This window comes from Leuciscus leuciscus (assembly GCF_965113295.1).
Source record: "Leuciscus leuciscus genome assembly, chromosome: 1".
Lineage (NCBI taxonomy): Eukaryota > Metazoa > Chordata > Actinopteri > Cypriniformes > Leuciscidae > Leuciscus > Leuciscus leuciscus.
The window spans coordinates 61,061,397-61,079,535 of NC_138725.1; the positions used below are offsets into that span (position 1 = coordinate 61,061,397).

At 38.2% G+C, this 18,139-nt stretch overlaps 1 protein-coding gene and 1 long non-coding RNA gene across 5 annotated transcripts; both read left to right on the top strand.

Moving 5' to 3' along the window:
* The first annotated feature begins 298 nt into the window (after positions 1 to 298).
* On the top strand, positions 299 to 6,083 carry LOC309487626. The gene is made up of 3 exons (XR_014201894.1): positions 299 to 347; positions 1,927 to 2,032; positions 5,388 to 6,083. It is a non-coding gene; the product is annotated as an uncharacterized lncRNA (long non-coding RNA).
* A 343-nt stretch (positions 6,084 to 6,426) lies between these two features.
* On the top strand, positions 6,427 to 17,725 carry LOC309497666 (BEN domain-containing protein 6-like). 4 transcript variants are annotated; one of them, XM_082167967.1, is made up of 9 exons: positions 6,427 to 9,568; positions 9,648 to 9,725; positions 12,078 to 12,128; positions 12,405 to 12,510; positions 12,813 to 13,069; positions 14,047 to 14,233; positions 14,404 to 14,525; positions 15,638 to 15,787; positions 15,891 to 17,725. In XM_082167967.1, the coding sequence occupies exons 1-9, from the start codon at positions 9,467 to 9,469 to the stop codon at positions 16,122 to 16,124; spliced, it is 1,287 nt and encodes a 428-aa protein (XP_082024093.1). In that variant the 5' UTR covers positions 6,427 to 9,466; the 3' UTR covers positions 16,125 to 17,725. The 4 variants fall into 4 exon arrangements, with proteins under 4 accessions (XP_082024093.1, XP_082024096.1, XP_082024095.1 ...); XM_082167970.1 differs by lacking the exon at positions 15,891 to 17,725 and adding an exon at positions 14,694 to 14,733 and having other exon boundaries at positions 6,431 to 9,568; positions 14,883 to 15,762; XM_082167969.1 differs by lacking the exon at positions 15,891 to 17,725 and adding an exon at positions 14,694 to 14,733 and having other exon boundaries at positions 6,432 to 9,568; positions 14,404 to 14,560; positions 15,638 to 15,666.
* Positions 17,726 to 18,139: the final 414 nt, after the last annotated feature.

Below are 18,139 nucleotides of genomic sequence, written 5' to 3' on the forward strand. Positions count from 1 at the left end.
AGAGACTGATTTTTAAGCTACACATTTAAAATATAACATTGCATAAAGAAAGAGTCTTTCTCACTCTCTCTCTCTCTCTTTCTCAATCCCCAGGGCGGAGAATGAGATGATTGGCCATCTTTGCGTTTCGTCGTGCAAGAGGCAGGGCTGTCAGAGAAAGCTGTCCTTTTAGGGACATAATTGAGGCGGGCAGGACGGCATGTGTGGGCGTGATAGGTCGATTGTGTCAGAGAAAGCAAGATTGACAGGAGTGACAGCTCCATTTATTGGCTGCTAGAGTCTAGTCAGCAAAAGGGCATTCAGGGCCACTGGCTGGCTCTGCTGGCGGCCTGTGCAGTCGGCGCCTGGTGAGTAAGCATTTAGACAGCAGCCCTCAACGCTGCAATGCATGGGAGAAATATCTCTGTCAACACTGACTGTGATCTTTGACGGTGCCTCTAAAGAGGAAGGTCATACATATGAATGCAATCTCTGTCACACTCTTTTTCACCGACACTCTCGCACATAAACACACACACATAAAACCAAGCCTGACATAAATTGCACATAATGCCATGTTGTCAAACTCTCTTGGCACAAAGATTCAGCAATAAAAACACCCTTGACTAAAGGTTCAGACTCAGAGTCCTTACCCTGGAAACATTTCTCAGCAATGCGTTTATTGAATGTTATCTTTGTGGAAGGATTATAACTTTAACACATTGGCTGTAATACAGTTTCATGTTTGGTGTTTGACATTCTTGCTGAATGTAAAGATTGAGATTATCCTTAAAGGTAATGTGGAGGTAATACAAGGTTTTTTCATGAAGACAGATTTTGAATGATGGGTTGATAAAGTCTTGTAGTTTGACAGTATTATAGACTGACAGAGAGATCAGTTTAATTTATATATATATAGAGAAATGTATTCATCTCTATATAATATGTTACTGTTCAAATATTTTGTTAAATGTTTTTGAAAGAAGTCTCTTATGCTCACCAGGCTGCATTCATTTGATAAAAAATACAGTAAAAACAAAATACCGTGATTTTTTTTTATTATTATTGCAATTTAAAATAACGGTTGTGTATTTGAATATATTTTCAAATGTAATTTATTCCTGTAATGGCGACACTGAATTTTCAGCATCAGTACTCCAATCTTCAGTGTCATATGATACTTTAGAAATCATTCTGATATGATGATTTGCTGCTCAAGAAACATTTCTTATTATAAATGTTGAAAACAGTACTGCTTAATATTTTTTTGGAAACCATAATACATTTTCCCAGGATTATTTGATGACTAGAATGTTAAAAAAGAACAGCATCCTTGCTGAAAAAAAGTGTTAATTTCTTAAAAAAAGGCTTAAACTTTTAATCAGTAGTATTAAATCTATATTCATCTATCTGTCTCAAAACACACACACACACACACACACACACACACACACACACACACACACACACACACACACACACACACACACACACACACACACACACACACACACACACACACACACACACACACACACACACACACACACACACAAATAATATAATCAAATACATGTAAATTATTTATAAATAGATATATGGATCCGTGAAGTGAAGCACACTCCCTGAAGGCATTATCTTATGAATCGCTTTGAATGAATAGTTCCTATCAATCCAGTTTGACATCCTGTAGGGTGTGGCCAGCGCAATTCAAATTCTGACTCCTGGATTGAAAAGGAGCCAGTTGTTCAATTCTACATTGTACCCAGTCCAATCATTCAAATCATCACTTTGTCATCACACAAATCATCAAAAAATACAGTACAGAAAAGATGGTTATACCCATTATACCCCAGAAACATTTTAGGAGAACAGTATATGTATTGCCATTACTGACAGCATAAGACTTTATTTAATCTTTTTTGGTTTCTCTTTGTCTATTTCCAGTAATGCATGAAGCCATGGAGTCATGGTAAACAGCATATCTCGTACAGGAATTTTATCCAACATGGAGGATGAAGAGATTTCTCCTGGAGAGTTCTGGGAACTCTGTGTATGTGATTTCTGATAAAATAATCCTGCAGTTGTAACTTTGGTCAAAAGTCCCCTGTAATTGTTGCACTTGGCTAATGAATGTCTATGACAATATTTAACTCACAATTTTGGCTTCTTTGCACACACATAATCATCCACTCACAGGCACAGATATACACACATCAAACAAAAATCTTTCTTTTATATATGTTTGCATAACCTTTCCATCAAACAAAGGTGAAAGAAAATAAACACTATCCAGAGGAAATGTCCTTCTAAAGGAAACATGCTCACTTGGTGTTATAGCATGCTTTGGTACTAAAATATTTGGGTTTCAGTTTTTTAGAAATGTTGTCGTCCAGAGGGTTGCGACCTCAAAATGTTAAAACTAGAGTTGTAGAGATGCTTAGAGAAAACTGAAGAGAGACTGCGCCTAATGGAAAATGTAAGTATTTTATTCCAACTGGCCGTATAGGAAAGGTTTCACACCATCAGACCAGGATTGAGCAGTGTCCTTCAGACTAATAAAAGCAGGCGATTCATGTACTTAGAAAAAGGCCACAGAAAGTACCACCTAATATCCTAAAGCTGTCATGCTCAGAGAATCACTTAATAAGGCACATAATCGTAAGAGGCGGCCAAGACCTCAGATGACACTAAATCAATTGGCAGACGGTAACTCCTCAGGCGGGCCGTGGTACCTAAGCTCTGAGTTATGACTTTCGGGGTGCCCCAGGGCTCAATACCCGGCCCACTCACACTTCTCTTCGTCCCAACTTTACCCTCTGGACTTAATTCATTTTTCCCTTGCTGGATCTGACAGGTTGCGTGTTACTTGGCGCCTTTCAAGTCGCCGGGCCAGCAGTATGATTAAGGGAGATGGAGGAGGATTAATGGAAAAATACAGGAACTGCGAGGAACGGTGTTGACCTAGAGGGAAGAACCTTACGTTAATTCTTAACATGCCGTTTGATTCTGGCAGGGAAAGATAAAAGGTTAAATGTCTCAAGAAACCATAAGTACGTCAGAAGTGTTTATTTGGTTTGTCCAAGCGTATATTGAAACAGTTGTTTGCGAAGGAAATTGAAATTATAGTACTGCATGACCGAGTTATTTGCTGTGGAGGTCTTGCTTAATCATTTCCATAGCTCATGTTGTCTTTGGTGTCAAATCCCATCTGCAGATGATACCACTAAAGGATGAATGGCAATCAGATGTTAGTTGTTTTTTGAACAGAGTTGGAGAGCGTTTTCGTACAGTAATCATGAGAAAATGCTGTGCCCAGAATTGAATTCGCCACAAAGAACACTTAATCCCTGTCACTTCTCCATCTTAACCAGTATGCATCTATTGTTTGCTTTGTGCTCATCCCGAAAAGGAGACGTTAAACGCCAGTAGAGGTTTTCCAGGTTAGCTTACCACATTCTCCTCACTAATCAAGAGCTGCCTCGCAATAACGATAAATCTCTCATTTTGACGTGCGGCATAAATAAAGCAAACAGGCCTTGGTTTGATTACCCAGACTCCCCGTGAACAGACGGGCATTTGAGTGGCTCTGCTATTTATCAACCTGGATCTCCCTTCCTCTCAATCTCTCCAGCACTCAAAAAACGCCGTCACTGATTGCGTTTAATGTCTAACACATGGCCTGGCCAAGCATTCCCACTGCTGCCCGGGGAGGTGTTTGGACTGATTAAGAGTACTGTGTTTGCGGCCAAAGACTTGGGTTGTGAAACCGAAAGGTTCTGGCAACGCGGCAGAATTCCGAGTGTAGCTCTAGGGATTCGAATGTGGTTGTCCCTGTGGTTAGCGGACAGAGTTTCTACTCTTGGAATCTTGCAGAAGCATCCAAACGGGAAAGAAATGGCATAGCAGCAATTACTTATTATCCTGAGGAGTTTTCCTCACTTCAGTGCTTTACCTCTCTCTCTCTCACTCTTTCTTTTTCTCCTTCATCCATTCAGCACTTCTCCCTATTTGCCGGCTGCCTGGGGTCACATTTAACCTGGAAGTGCTCTGATTGAGCCGGGGGTCACTTCACGGGCCCCCAAATTGCCTGCACCCATCCGTCACTGTCAGGCCATTATTAGTGCTATTATCATCAAAGTCACAGTCTGAATTATAGCGCATGCAAAAGCTACGCCGCTCGGACTTAACGGCGACCTGAGCCAGGATGACAGCGAAAAGGGTTGAGACCTTGCCGATGACATCACTCTAATCCCTCAAAGGCAGAAATGGCTGATGCTGAACAGAACGGTGTTCTGGGAGAAAGTTTGCAGGTTGCACAGCTTCATGTCATCTTGAAACTCTCAGATTCATGTTAACAGATGACCGTAGGCCAGATCTGGATCGGCTGGTGGAATAGTGAGCATTTATTGGGGAAAAGGTCTTGTTTCTTGCTGCAAATGCAATAAATTAGATGTTAATAGTTAATGAGAATCAACTTTTGACACGTTGGAGTTTACTCATTTATCGGCAGGTGTTTTTATAGAAAGAAACTTAAATATGAGGGATGCTACAACATGTGTGATTATTTCGTTAATGGTTTACATGCTTAATGGGATGAAAATTCTGTCATCATTTACATTTACTCACCATCATGTCGTTCCAAACCTGTATGAGTTTCTTTCTTACGTGGACCACAAAATAAGATATTTTGAAGAATGTTGTTTACCAAACAGTTTCGGTTCCCATTGACTTCCAATTTTTGTCCATGCGGTGTAAATCAATAGGAACTGGTTGGTTATCAGTCCATTTTTTTTAAATATCTTATATGTTCCACAGGAGAAAGTAAGTCATTTTGAATGACATGAATATGAATAAATGATGACAGAATTGTAATTTTTGGGTGAACTATTACTTCAAGTATAAATGTTCACACAATAGTTTTTAATTTGTGTTTTTACGAGTTTGTCATTTTATCATCAAAGTAAGATGTGAAAGTATAGGTTAGTGATTCTGTAATATGTCTGATTTAGGATAATGAAACTAAACATAAAGAAACTACACTATTTGCCTTGCATGAGATTGAAATTGACTTGTAAATGCTGGGTTTGAATGCTTGTTTCTTTAAAGTGTATCATAAAGTGTATCATTTCTGAACAACAAAGAATTGTACAATTAATGACATTTTTTGGGCTCGGTTGTCTCTGCCCTCTAAACTGTTATACACATATTTAAGCATCAAAATGTAAAAAAAATGACACATTTCACCTTAGAAAAAGAGAGAGTGGTAACCCTTAACCTGGTTTTCCCCATCAAAGGCTTGCAAGACCCCTGTCCAGCACTCCTTCACATTCAGTGCTGCCCTGGACACCGAATGGCCTGCATTGTTTTGCACTCATGTGTCAGTCTATGTTGTCTCTCTGCGACAGATCTTAAGGCAGCGCTGTTGTCCTTCCAAATTAAGCTTCTCCATATGCATGAGCAGAAAGGGGGGAGAGAACGTTGGCACCGGAGGAAAGAAGTGCCATGGTGGGGAGTCTAAACAAGCTACAGACTGCTGAGCGGCCTCAAAACACGAGTTGTCCATCAGCGATAGGTGAGTATAAGAAACAACAAGCTTCTGCATGCACATCCATAGGGAAATGTTAAGAGGTGCATTAAATACAGACATTATAGTATTATAGTAGTACTGTATGTGTGATAATTTGTATCATCCTTTTTTGCCTGGGTAGCTGGCCTACTTTTCTCTCCATTAAATCATTTTCGGGGCGCTCCCAAGGGTTGATGGGAGTAGGGTCAGAGATCAACTCCAACGCCCCCATATGGTCAATTAAATCCCACTCAGTGCCCAGGCAGGGCCTCTTTCTTTATGGCACTATTTACTCTTTTATTTTCATTATGTACAAAGAAGGAGAGGGCAGGGAAGAAGAAAGTCTTTGTCTGTTACCTGCACTAGCAGGTACGATTCACATTTGGAATCATATGAATTTAATGATTGTAGTTCTGTTCCTGATTCCACTTAATTCTAGTTCATTGATCATCACATGCTTCTTTTTGTGGTTGGTCTCAAATAATATGGGACAAAAAAGGGCCGTGTAATCTGAGATATCCACAGTGTTCGCTATTAGTTTAGAGATGCAAGTATGTGCAAATTTGAGTGCACTATGTTTAGTGATTTAAAAAATGGTCTTAATATATATACAGTATATATATATATATATATATATATATATATATATATATACTGTATATATATTAAGACAATTTTTTAAATCACTAAACATAGTGCACTCAAATATGCATATCAAAATATCAAATATTTATATACGCTACTAGTCAAAAGTTTTGGATCGGTAAGATTTTTAATGTTTTTAAAAGAAGTCTCTTCTGCTCACCAAGGCTGCTTTTATTTAAAACAACAACAACAACCATATTGTGAAACATTAATACAATTTAAAACAGTAATTCTATGTGAATATATAGTAAAGTGTAATTTATTCCTGTGATCAAAGCTGAATTTTCAGCATCATTACTCCAGTCTTCAGTCTCACATGATCCTTCAGAAATCATTCTAATCTGATGATTTGATTATCAAGAAACATTTCTCATTATTATCAATGTTGAAAACAGTTATTTACATTTTTATTTCAGGCTTCTTTGATGAACAGAAAGTTCAAAAGAACAGCATTTATCTGAAATAGAAAGCTTTTGTAACATTAAAACACTACCGTTCAAAAGTTTGGGATCAGTACGAATTTTTATTTAATTTTTGGGGGGAAATAAATAAAAGAAATCAATACTTTTATTCATCAAGGATGATTGAAATTGATCAAAAGTTACAGTAAAGACATTTATAATGGTACAAAAGATTCTATTTCAAAGAAATGCTGTTCTTTTGAACTTTACATTCATCAAAGAATCTTGAAAAATAATTGTACACAACTGTTTTCGACATGGATAATAATACTGAATGTTCTTTGAGTATCAAATCTACATCTGCAGATCAGCTACTTTTGTACAAATTCTGATGCAGCATAGACAAGTCTGACAGTCACAAGACAAACTTCAAAGCTGCTTCAGACTAAATGGGGAATGGCAGCCCGTGACCCAGAAAAGAAGCTTCATGCTGTACGTGCAATTGATTTGTTAGGAGAGAGGTGAAAGGCCTTATGGTTAAAGTAAATAAAAGAATGCATATCAATATATCATCAATACTCCTCTCTATGCCATTTCGGAGCCTCTCAAGAGGCCGAAATGTGGGGAGTAGATCAATAACTAGTCTGTCTGAGCAAGAGATGGTGGCTCTGCTATCACATATATAGTTTGGACTGTAATAACATCTGCTGTGATGTAAGATATGCTTTAGTCACAGATCTTCATGTTTGGTCTCTGCAGATTATGAACAGGTCACGGTGGATCCGGCAGGATGAGTAAGTCATTTTGTTCATGTAAGTTAGAATGAACCTCTCAGACGGTCTGAACAGAAATGACTGGCCACCAGGATCAATTTAGTGTGGATTTCATGCTTGTCTAATCACCATTATAAGAGAAGGTGCCAGTTTGCTTTCATCCAGTGTGTTAATGTATCTTTCTTAATGTCCGTAGAGAAGTAATTCTGTAGTCGATGCCATTTGTTGTCTCCTAACAGTGAGTCTTTGTGTGCTAGTCTGTTTTAAATTGAATGAACAAGCTGATAAAGAAATAGCTATGGATTTAAAATGAGTCAAAACGTACATGATCCCCATTTACTCCTTGTATTAAGATCTGTTTTGGGTAATCACAAGTGGACAGCACTAATTGCAGGTGTAAACAGGGTCCAAAATACACTGAATTGTGAACCTATAGATGAAATCATATTTAAAATCCATGTGACCAGACCACATTTGAAGTATAAGAACTAATTCAATGTACCTAGACAGTAGTGAAGAGCCGCTTTACTTACTCGCCTGTGACTGTCGATCACTGAGAATAGCTGAGAAATATATGCCTTTTAGAAGCATTTTACTAACAGGTATAGATATAATCTGTCTTGCCTACGCACTTGATTGGATCCAACAGGGCCTTGTTTAACTGAGCCATGTTCACAAACCAGAAGCAAGACAGTACTGGTTCACATGGCACTATTTGATTGACCTTTTGTAATCCACAGACTGCTTTAATGAGTTACAGGATCCACTTTGTTCCTGCCCAGAGCTGCTTTCCTCCTCTCATTCCTGGAGAGACCTCTGTTTTACAACCTCAGGTGCTTCTGGATACACTTAGTGCTCACTGTACGTCACCTGGGACTGCATGGGGTCAACCCTTACCTGACCTCTCACTGGTATCTGTGCTCACACAGCCAAAAGAAGAAAGAAAAAGAGAGTAAGAAATAGGAAAGTGGCCTATAAAGTCTCCATATAATGTGGAATGAATTTCAAATCTTTAGACTTGGATAGATTTAGATACACATTTTGGTTTAAGACAAGTGCATTTATACATGTCTTAATGTATTAGGCTTGTAATTAAATATTTGAATAGTACAACATATTAAATCTCCTTATCCATTTAAAAATCCATACATTTAGCCTCTTTGTTTTAACATTTTCTTAAAATAATTTGATTATCATGGTTGAGTGGTTGAGCTTGACAAATGCAGCAAATGCTAAAAATAGCCTAATACTTTTTTTTGATGGAAATTTTTAAGTAGGCCTTACTTTTTGTTATGTTTTTGGTCAGTAAAGTGTATTTAGTTCAAATCTTTTTTACTACAATTAATTGAATATCGTTCCAATATATTGAGACATTTATGATGTTTTTAATGATGTCTATGACAGTGATTATGATGATTTTAACTATTAGTCAATATGTGTTTTTAAACTAGCTACAATTCACACCATGGTAATTTAGTTAGATAATAGTTTATCAAACATATTTAATAGGTGTTAACACAAAAACATGGGATATGTTCAAATGTCATGGGGACATTGAAGTGTAGGCTACTGTATTTTGTGGAATGTGCAGTAAATCAAAGCTGCTATTACTAAACAACAACAAAACTACAGTTTTATGGTTATGAAGAGGTTATGAAGATCATTAGAAGTGGCTATATTAAATTAATACTAATATAATATGAATATGAAGGCTATAGAATAAATAGCAGTTAATAGCTTTACATTATTAAAATGCCTGATGTTAACACAACAGCTAGCCTATAGCAATTATGAGCTGTACTATATGATGCTTTTTTAATCAAACTGGAATTAATTTAAGACATGTTAGCCACTGTTAAAACTTTTAGAGTCCTTTATTTTTTATTAGTAGTATTTTTCTTTATTTATTACACATTGTACTCGTATTTAAGTGTTTTAAGACGCACTCGTGATGTTGACACTCCAGAGTGTCTTTAACTTTAATGGAAATGCCACGAGCGTGAAAGTCATCAGGCTGTCACGGATCTGCGCGTGGCCATGACCGGCATGATAAAGAACCAGACGCTTTTCCGGCGAGGAAAACGGCTAATGGGCGAAAGATGAGGAGAAAAACAATAGCGAAGCGCATCCTGTACAATGGATACGAGGGATACGAAGAGACACCCGAAGACACCGGTGCGAGGGCGAACCACGTCTTCAGTGTATGTAAACATCATCCTTTTGTTGCGTAAGTGTCCTTGTTTTACAGACCCTTGATGTAATTATGTGACTGTCTTTCAGCAAGAACCGGCGAAGAGGAGAAAATGGAGAGGACTAAATGGAGAGGACATCTCATCTTGTAAAAAGTTCAAAACAAAGGTTTGTTACTTTTTAATGCTGACTAATTATAATCAGTTTAGTTTTTTTGCTGATAAGCATTGCTGAGTAGATTAGAATAACTGCTGCAATGGCCATTCTTACCATTTATAATAACTTATACATTTTTAATTAGATATTATAAAATAATACAATTACATGAAATTACATGAAATATAATATTTATATTAAAATTATTTACTGTATCTTCCATGTGATAAAGGAGCTTTTAAATTATTTATGTGTTTATTTATTTCAGACTTGATGTAGCTCATCTGCAGTTTAAAGCTACAATATGTAAGATTTTTGTAATAAAAATATTCAAAAATCACATGCACAATCCCAAAAGTTCCCAAAGATTTTTAATTTCAGAGAAATTCCAATTTTAAACAATGTCTCATTCCGGTTCACTTGTCGCCTGTCAATAGCCACGTTTCCATTACCCTTCAAATTGCGCAAATTGAAATTGCGAATTGAAAATACGCCCAATGGAAACACGTCAATTTCGCAAAAAAATTTTTTACGCTCGCATGTGGTGGTTTTTGAGGCAATTCGAAAAAGAAATATTTCGCAAAAATGCAATGGAAACAATTTTTGCGCATTTATAGGTCACCTGACGTAGATGACGCGGTATGTTTGGACAGAATACGAAACAGAGTTCTTTATTAAATTCATATAAGACGAAAGAATTACAGGCAAAATGGATTCTAAACCTCAAATAAATGCCACAATCAAGACCTCGAAGCAGATATGAGGGAGAAACACCCAGAAACACCTCATATGTGCTGCTCACAAGTATAATAAGGGTCGTTCCTTACCATTGATGCTTGGAAAACACTCATACATCTACTTCGATTAATAATAATGGCTAGTGCAGTGGCTGGGATATAGTCACTGATCTATATAGAATGTCATTATATAGATCAGTGGATATAGTACATAAACCTACCAATGTCCGTTGCCATGGTTTTTGGAATGATTTTACTTATCGCGAGAGGAAAAAAATGAAGTTTTAGTCGCATAAGATCGGTCAATGGAAACGCTGTCATTTCGCAATCGTTTTTGTCGACATTTAAAAAAAATCGCAAAAGTTTTGCGCAAATCTGTAATGGAAACGCGCCTAATGACATAATATCCGCGTTATCCCTGGTTTCCGCTTGTACTGCCATAGTAACCATGGCGACAGACGTGGACAACTGCGTTACGTCTAGCGGCACGCTCACACTGTTGTTTCGTTCAAACATTATGGACCATGGCAAGCAAAATTTGAGACAAAAGGAGAACTAAAACGAGGATCAATATCAGCGTGCCGTCTTCGAGATGCCGAGAGCTTCGCGTCCACGACTAACTTCTACTTGACAGAGACGCTGCTTCTGCATGCACTTTATTAGACAGGTGAGCAAATGTACATAAAGTAATCAATGTTATATAGCTCAACATGATGAAATGTTAGAATATGACCATTATGTTATTCTAATGTTGATCTAGCTTACTGCTAGTCTCATACAGATAAACTAACACATACAATATCATAACTTTCAACACACTCAAATGCAGTTTAGTGTGATAGTGTAGACCAAGTGAAACAGAGCTGCGTTACCTCACAAGTTTCATTCGTCTAATAAACTGACCTGTGTGAGTAGTAATTCAGCACTTGCGTGTAGTTCGGTAGAATAAAATGTCCTTATTCCTTTATATCCGCGGGACTCGCGTGAGGCGCTGATATCTGCCTCTCATTAGTAATTGCGCCCTGCTTCATACCACAGTCATGTTATTCACTCATCCATAAACATTATTAGATCCTGTGGCATGACGGCAAGTTCCATAATTCCGCTTATACGTCATCAACCTACGCCTTTGTTATTGTAAGAGGTTAGCGACCCCTAGCGGCGAAAAAAAATTACATATTGAAGCTTTAATGAGGGTTAATAGGATCACTTACAGTAAATATGAAGACACTAGAGGCTTAATTTGGATTTCCGCAGACTGTCACACTGGCAAAACCCTCTGGAGGACCTTTAGGCACCATTTCAAAAAAAGAAATCAGTTCTCTGGGGAACTTACATGATGGAACCCCCAAGTTCCTCCAAGAACTTCAAAGACTGTCATCAGTTCCTTCATGAAATCCCATCATGAGGGAAACGTTTTGAGGCACTTTAAAAAAATATTAAAGTTTGTAATAACAGGAGTACAGGATATCTGAGGCATCTTAGAATTGAGGATCTTTAGAGGGTTTTGTCAATGTGATGAACCTCAAATATCTTTTTATTTATTTTTAAATTGTCACAAAATGTCCTTTTTTAAGTTACAAACCACACCAGAACCACTGTTTTATTTCTGTTTGTTCTCGAACAGGCTTTTGAGCCCCTTGGAGATGCAACAAGGGATGCAGATTTCACTATGGAGGTAGTAACTTTATTAAAAATCTCATATTTAAATTCACTGCATTAATTAAATCTTCTTATTTTTAAACATCTAAGTGCCTTTTGGAAGTCTAGAGCCAAAAAGTGAATTGCACTTACACTCTTTTGGCTCCAAACACTTGCTTTCCATGAGTCCAAGTTTCCATGCTTTCCAATGCAAAAAACAGCATTTTTGATAAATTGTTTATACTAGTTTGAACCCATGTGTCCATGTCACTGTCTATACTATTACAATGGGATATGAATAATCTCCTGTCAGGTGCTTGGAAGCCTCCAATCATGTTCAAGGGCGGAGCTTATCGCAATGGTCCTCAGTATGCAGAGGGAGATGGACGGCCTTCGAGAACAAATCAGGAGCCTAACAGGTAAAGTGGTGGACTTCTGAAATGAGGAGGCAAAGTGCCCTCGCTGGGTTTGGTTTTTTTAGTGCAATGCATTTCCATTGGCAGGGAAAGATGTGCACCGAGCTGAAATCTTGCTAACAACCGACTCATTCACAGCCCATTTCATGTTTCAAGATCATTTCAGTTTGAGGAAAAGTTCAGCAAGTTCATGAGGAAACTTCACGTCGAAGAAAGATTTAGTATTACTGTGGTGTGCTATGTTACACAACACGTTACCAATTGTGAGACGGTTTCAGACTAAATTCATACTTTTTCTTTTACAGCTTGTGGGAAGTTGGCTCAGACACTTGAAGAGTTGATCGAGAGGAGTGATAGATGGCTGTGTGGCAGCCACGAAGCTGCAACTCCCAGCATTCCAAGGGAGGCCGAGAGAAGCAGGCCACCCAGTCACATTTCTCCTCCAATAGTGCTTAGTGGAAGAACAGATGAATGTGCAAGTTCAGAGCAGCAGGGGTGTGGTCAGTATGAGGTCACACAAACAATGCAAACGCAAAGGAATGGAACGCTTCTGGAACATGAAGTAAGAGTTACATTTTAGATGCCGGCGCTGTAATCAGTTTCAGAACTTGTCCAGAACATCATAGAATCTTCATAGAATACCACGTGTTTAATTGTTTTGACAAAAAAAGTGTTATTATCCTTAGTTGCTGTTTTCTTTAACGATAACTTTAATAATAGGTTAATCTGCTGGTTATTTATTTGATTAATTGGACATAATGCCCAGTGCCCTCCTTAAACAATGTGAAAAAGTAATGTTTACATTGGGTCCAAAAATGGTTCAAATGAAAAAATCAAAATCAAAAAGTTTTTAGCATCATTTGCTGTTTTTTTTGCTACTGTTTAATTACTATAATTATTATAGTTCATAATTAATGACTATATTAACAATCAATTAATTTGCTTATTTTTTTTATTAATCAGACATCATACCCAGTGCTCTAGTGCAAACAAAATGCATAGTAATATTGAAGTAATGTACATTGTGTCCAAAAATAGTTAAAAGTTACACATTTTTATTGTAAAAATAAATAAATATATATAATTTGAAAGCAACAGTTTTAAATAACCAAAATTACAGAACTACAAACTAAGTGTGAACAGATATTTGGATATATATTAATTATGCATGACTTAAACATATCATATACGATTTCAAGTTCAGTTGTGGTTCATTTAAAACTTAAATGTGATGTTTAACAGCTAATATTTGATTAAGTTGCCTGCACAATCTTTGTGAAAGTTTAACAATGGCGAAAATTGTATCTCTGCATTAGACAGTAGAAATACTTGCATTATAAGATCAGTATCATGACATTAAATGTGTTTTTTAGGTCGTAGAAATGCATTTTTCACTTTTTTCTGACAATGTTTCTTCATGCGCAATGCAAACACCTGACTAATCGATAATGAAATTTACTGTAGATTATCAGTTTGAGTTGTAGCCCTCATTTATTGGTCGGTGACTGCATTTTTTTGCAACTTTTTTTGTTCCTCAAGGTTATCAGTGCTGATCTCCTGGAGCGCTGCAACACAGGGACCACAGCTCGGAAACTCACCAATGACCTGCTGCGCAGCCTGTACGACAGAGACTGTCTGGCTTCTCACTCAATCTCAGGCATCGTTAACAGCAAGCGAGGGATGCCTAAGCCAGCTCTTCCGGCACATGAGATCCAGGCCATTCTGAGTACGTATAAGGGACGGTTTGTAACAAGTACTGAACTGTTGGCGTCCTTTAGTTAGTTTGAGAATTCATTCAGTTCCATTTCATTAACTGCAATCAGGCCATAGTGAAGTTTTTGATTAATTGTGGTCTCAAGTTTGCAGCTTTGATTACCAGTGAAACATTCTCCACAGGGACAGTGCAGCGGTTCTTCCCCGGAAAGACAGATTCAGAAATAAAGGGCTACATTCGACAGAAGCTGCAGAATGAGGCCAAGAGGCTTCGGAAAAGGCCACACCCTGCTGATGATCCATTGGTGGGCTCTTTTAAGGAGGCAGGAGCAACGTTTGAGTATTGAATGTTGACTTCCTTTGGACATCCCCAATGAATTTTAAAATGGAATTTAACGACTCAAAATTCTGTTATTAAACTTAAAGGTTCAGCAAAGTTCTATCATCATTTACTCAGTTTTCATTAATTGCAGTTCCAAACCAGTATGCATATAGGTTTCGCACGACATGAGGGTGAGTAAATTATGACAGAATTTATTTATTTTTGAGTAAGGCTGCACAATTAATCTAAATAAAACCAAAATCACTATATGGCTTAGTGTGATTATCAAATCTCAAAGACTGCGATTTAATTACATAAATATATGCGCTGTGTGTTTCAGAGTGAAGCGCAGCACTGTATTCATTTACACGGGAGCAGCTCATGATCTGGTGTTTTCAGGTCATTTATGCCCAAATCATGCAGCCCTATTGCTGAGCGAACTATCCCTTTAAGATCGTATTTGCAAGCTGTAGAGTACATGACAAACTATGTGTGTATGATCTTTATCATGTTGATTACACAAAACTGTGACTTTGTATTGACTTGAAATTGCAAAATGAACCCTGGAGTCACAGTTAGAAGTAGATGGAAAACAGTATCTTCGGCGTACCTCCAGCATCACTGCCAGACATTATCACACACTGTTTGTCGTGCGCTAAAACTTCGAACGAAGTAGACTGAGCTGTGAACACAGCGGCAGATGGTTAAGCATCGCTCTCCTGTAAAATTACATGGTTGTCACTTGGTAGGGGGGTTACATCGTGATTGATGTAGTTCAGACTTGTGGTATTTTAGTAGATCACATGTTGAAAGTGTGCCCCGGCGTGTAATGTGAATATATTTTTTTGTGTGTGTAATGTGAAATACGCGCGTGCCTCCTATAGCATATTGGACTCCTTACTGTGGCCTTATCAGTCAGAAAACTCAGCAGTACAGTTCTCATTTCGAAAGCACTGTGATTATATCCATTAAAAAAAACCCTGGTCTGTCTTGAATGTGTGGCGTCTTTTCTTGTCTTGATTGCAGATTCTGTTCGCAGAAGCTTATTGAATCGGCTGCATGTAAACGTACACGTTTTTTTTTTTACCTTTCCAGACAGAAGCACGCAGGCTCCTGAAGGCCAACGGCTGTGTGAGTAAATTAACCCCGCACTCACCAGCTGTATCACCGCACACACCCCTTTCAGAGGGAAAAAAACACATCACCGAACACATGGCACAAAGGACGGCGTGGGAACTGCATATGGTACATAATCAATAGGCCTTATCGCGCACACACAACCCGAACTGCAGACACACCAGCATTGGGCTAGACCATTATCAGTGATACATGACCCTAATCCATTTAGGTGTCAATGATACAACAGATTGGGGTTCGGGAAAACAGCGGTGTGGCACTGGGGACGATATCTTCACCGATCCAGCCATCTTACAGACCTTGCCTGTATTTCCACTCACTAGATCTGCTAACAGCAAATCAATGGGCTTCTTTTGTTTCTGCAGGTTCAGACATCCTCATTGTGTTGTTTTGTTATCGGCGCCGTGTTGTGTGTCTGTGTGTGTGTGTGTGTGTGTGTGTGTAAATCGCTTTGAATATGCCACCAGGATAGAGGCCTCTCCCAGAATGTTTTCTTTTTTCTAATGTGAGGATGTAGACGTTGCGAGGAAGCGAATATTTCAAACGGCGTTACAGTGCGGCCATTTGATCTCTTGAAGGCTCGAGTTGATTTACGGATATGAAAAGTGCTTCAGTTGTATTCGCCAATATTTTCACTGCGCAGTCAAAGAAAACTTCAAAGTTGAAGGTCGGGGCGTTAAACAGTCCTCCGGGCTCGCATCCTTCTCTGAAGGGGCCAACGCAAACACGCCTCGGCCCTTCGTGGGGCTCTCGCTGAACCTGGGTAAAAGCAGCAGGGAAGACAACCGAAATGAAACGTCTGCTGAACGCAGGAGAAACGCCTCCTCCTGTAGGCCCATGCGTTTCCCGCAGAGCTGTAATATGTCATCTGGGCAGCAACTTCGGTGGAGGACATATCCCACAATGCCCTGCAAGGCAGGGTGCCGCGGTACCCGTTGCGGCTCACTAACATGCCTCCACGTGCCATCTCAACTTTTCATTTGTCTTCTACCTGTCAACCGGAGGAAATAAATGTTTGGAGGAAATGATCCTCCTCAACGGTTTGTGCCGTTAAATGACAATGCACTTTTATTCAACAATCCACAAGCATCTTAGATGAGCACAAAAAGTCTAATTCAATAATCTTAATCCCAGTCATAAGATATATTGTAAATTTCAGGGACTAGACTCTAAAATGTTGGATTACATGAACATTTTCTTGTGTATGTGTGTACTATAACTGCTGTATGTAGCTTTGCTTTTATTTGTTTTGCTTTGCTTGAATTTTTTTGGACCAAATCACTATATTTTTGGTTTGTTTTCTATTTCTATTTGTTTTGTCTAGATCTTTTGTATGTATAATATAAGCCAAAAGCCTAAATATAAGCCACTGTTTTTTGTTTGTTTGTATTTTTCCCTTCTTTGCTTTGTTTTTGTCTTAATCTTTTGTAAAATATAAGCTTATGGATTAATAATGATTTTTTTAATGTATAATTGCTATATATAATTGCCAATCATTTTTTGGTTTGTTTTTGACATTTCTTTGTTTTGTTTGTATCTTTTGTATCTATAAAAAAAGACTCAACTGCTGTTTTTTTTTGTTTTGTTTCTCTGTTTCTCTGCCTAGTTTTGCTTTGATCTTACATTTGCGTTATACGAGATCAAACAGTCACACTGTGTTTTGTTTTAGTTTTGTAGTCCAAACAGCTGTTTTTGTTTTGTTTTGCATTGCATTGCTAAACTTTTTGTTTTATTTGGATATTTTGTGTGCATAATTTAAAGTCTGAACAGCAGTTTTATTTTTTTGTGATCTTTCATTTGTGTAATACAAGATCAAACGGTAGTGCTGTGTTTTGACTTGATCTTGTATAGGCTATGTTTAATGCAAGTCCAAGCAGCTGTTTTGTTTTGTGTTGCTTTGCCATACTTTTTGTTTGGTTATTGCATATGTGTAAAAATACAAACCCAGCTGTGTTGCATTGTGCTTTTTTTTGTGTTGTTTTTTGTTTTGTTTTGTTTTTACAACGGATCCATTCTTCAATAAACCTCAGTACTCTTTTAATTAGAGGTCTTTGACTCATCTTGGGATTCTTGTTGTTCTGTCTGTCATGGCGGTAGGACAGGGAAAGACCAGCTGTCATGTTTCCAAATCAACAAAGGCTGTTTTTATATGCATTCTCTTGGGATGAGTGTGATTTTCCACCAGTGAGACTCATAGAAATCCATTTGGAAACGCGCAACGATCTGAGCACAGTTGACATTCATAGTCATGCGTGTAGGAAGAACGTTTTTTTGCGGCTGTTTCTTTCTCTGCATGTTCTCCCGCTGAGAAGTGCATGTTCAATTAAAGCACAGGGGGTGACCATTGGTCCAAACCAAACAGAACACGCATACGGCATCGGCTCGGGATGGTCAGTTGTCAGGGCAACACGGCCCCTGGAGAGGGACGAGGGTGAAGCAAACACCTGCCCTGCTCTGATC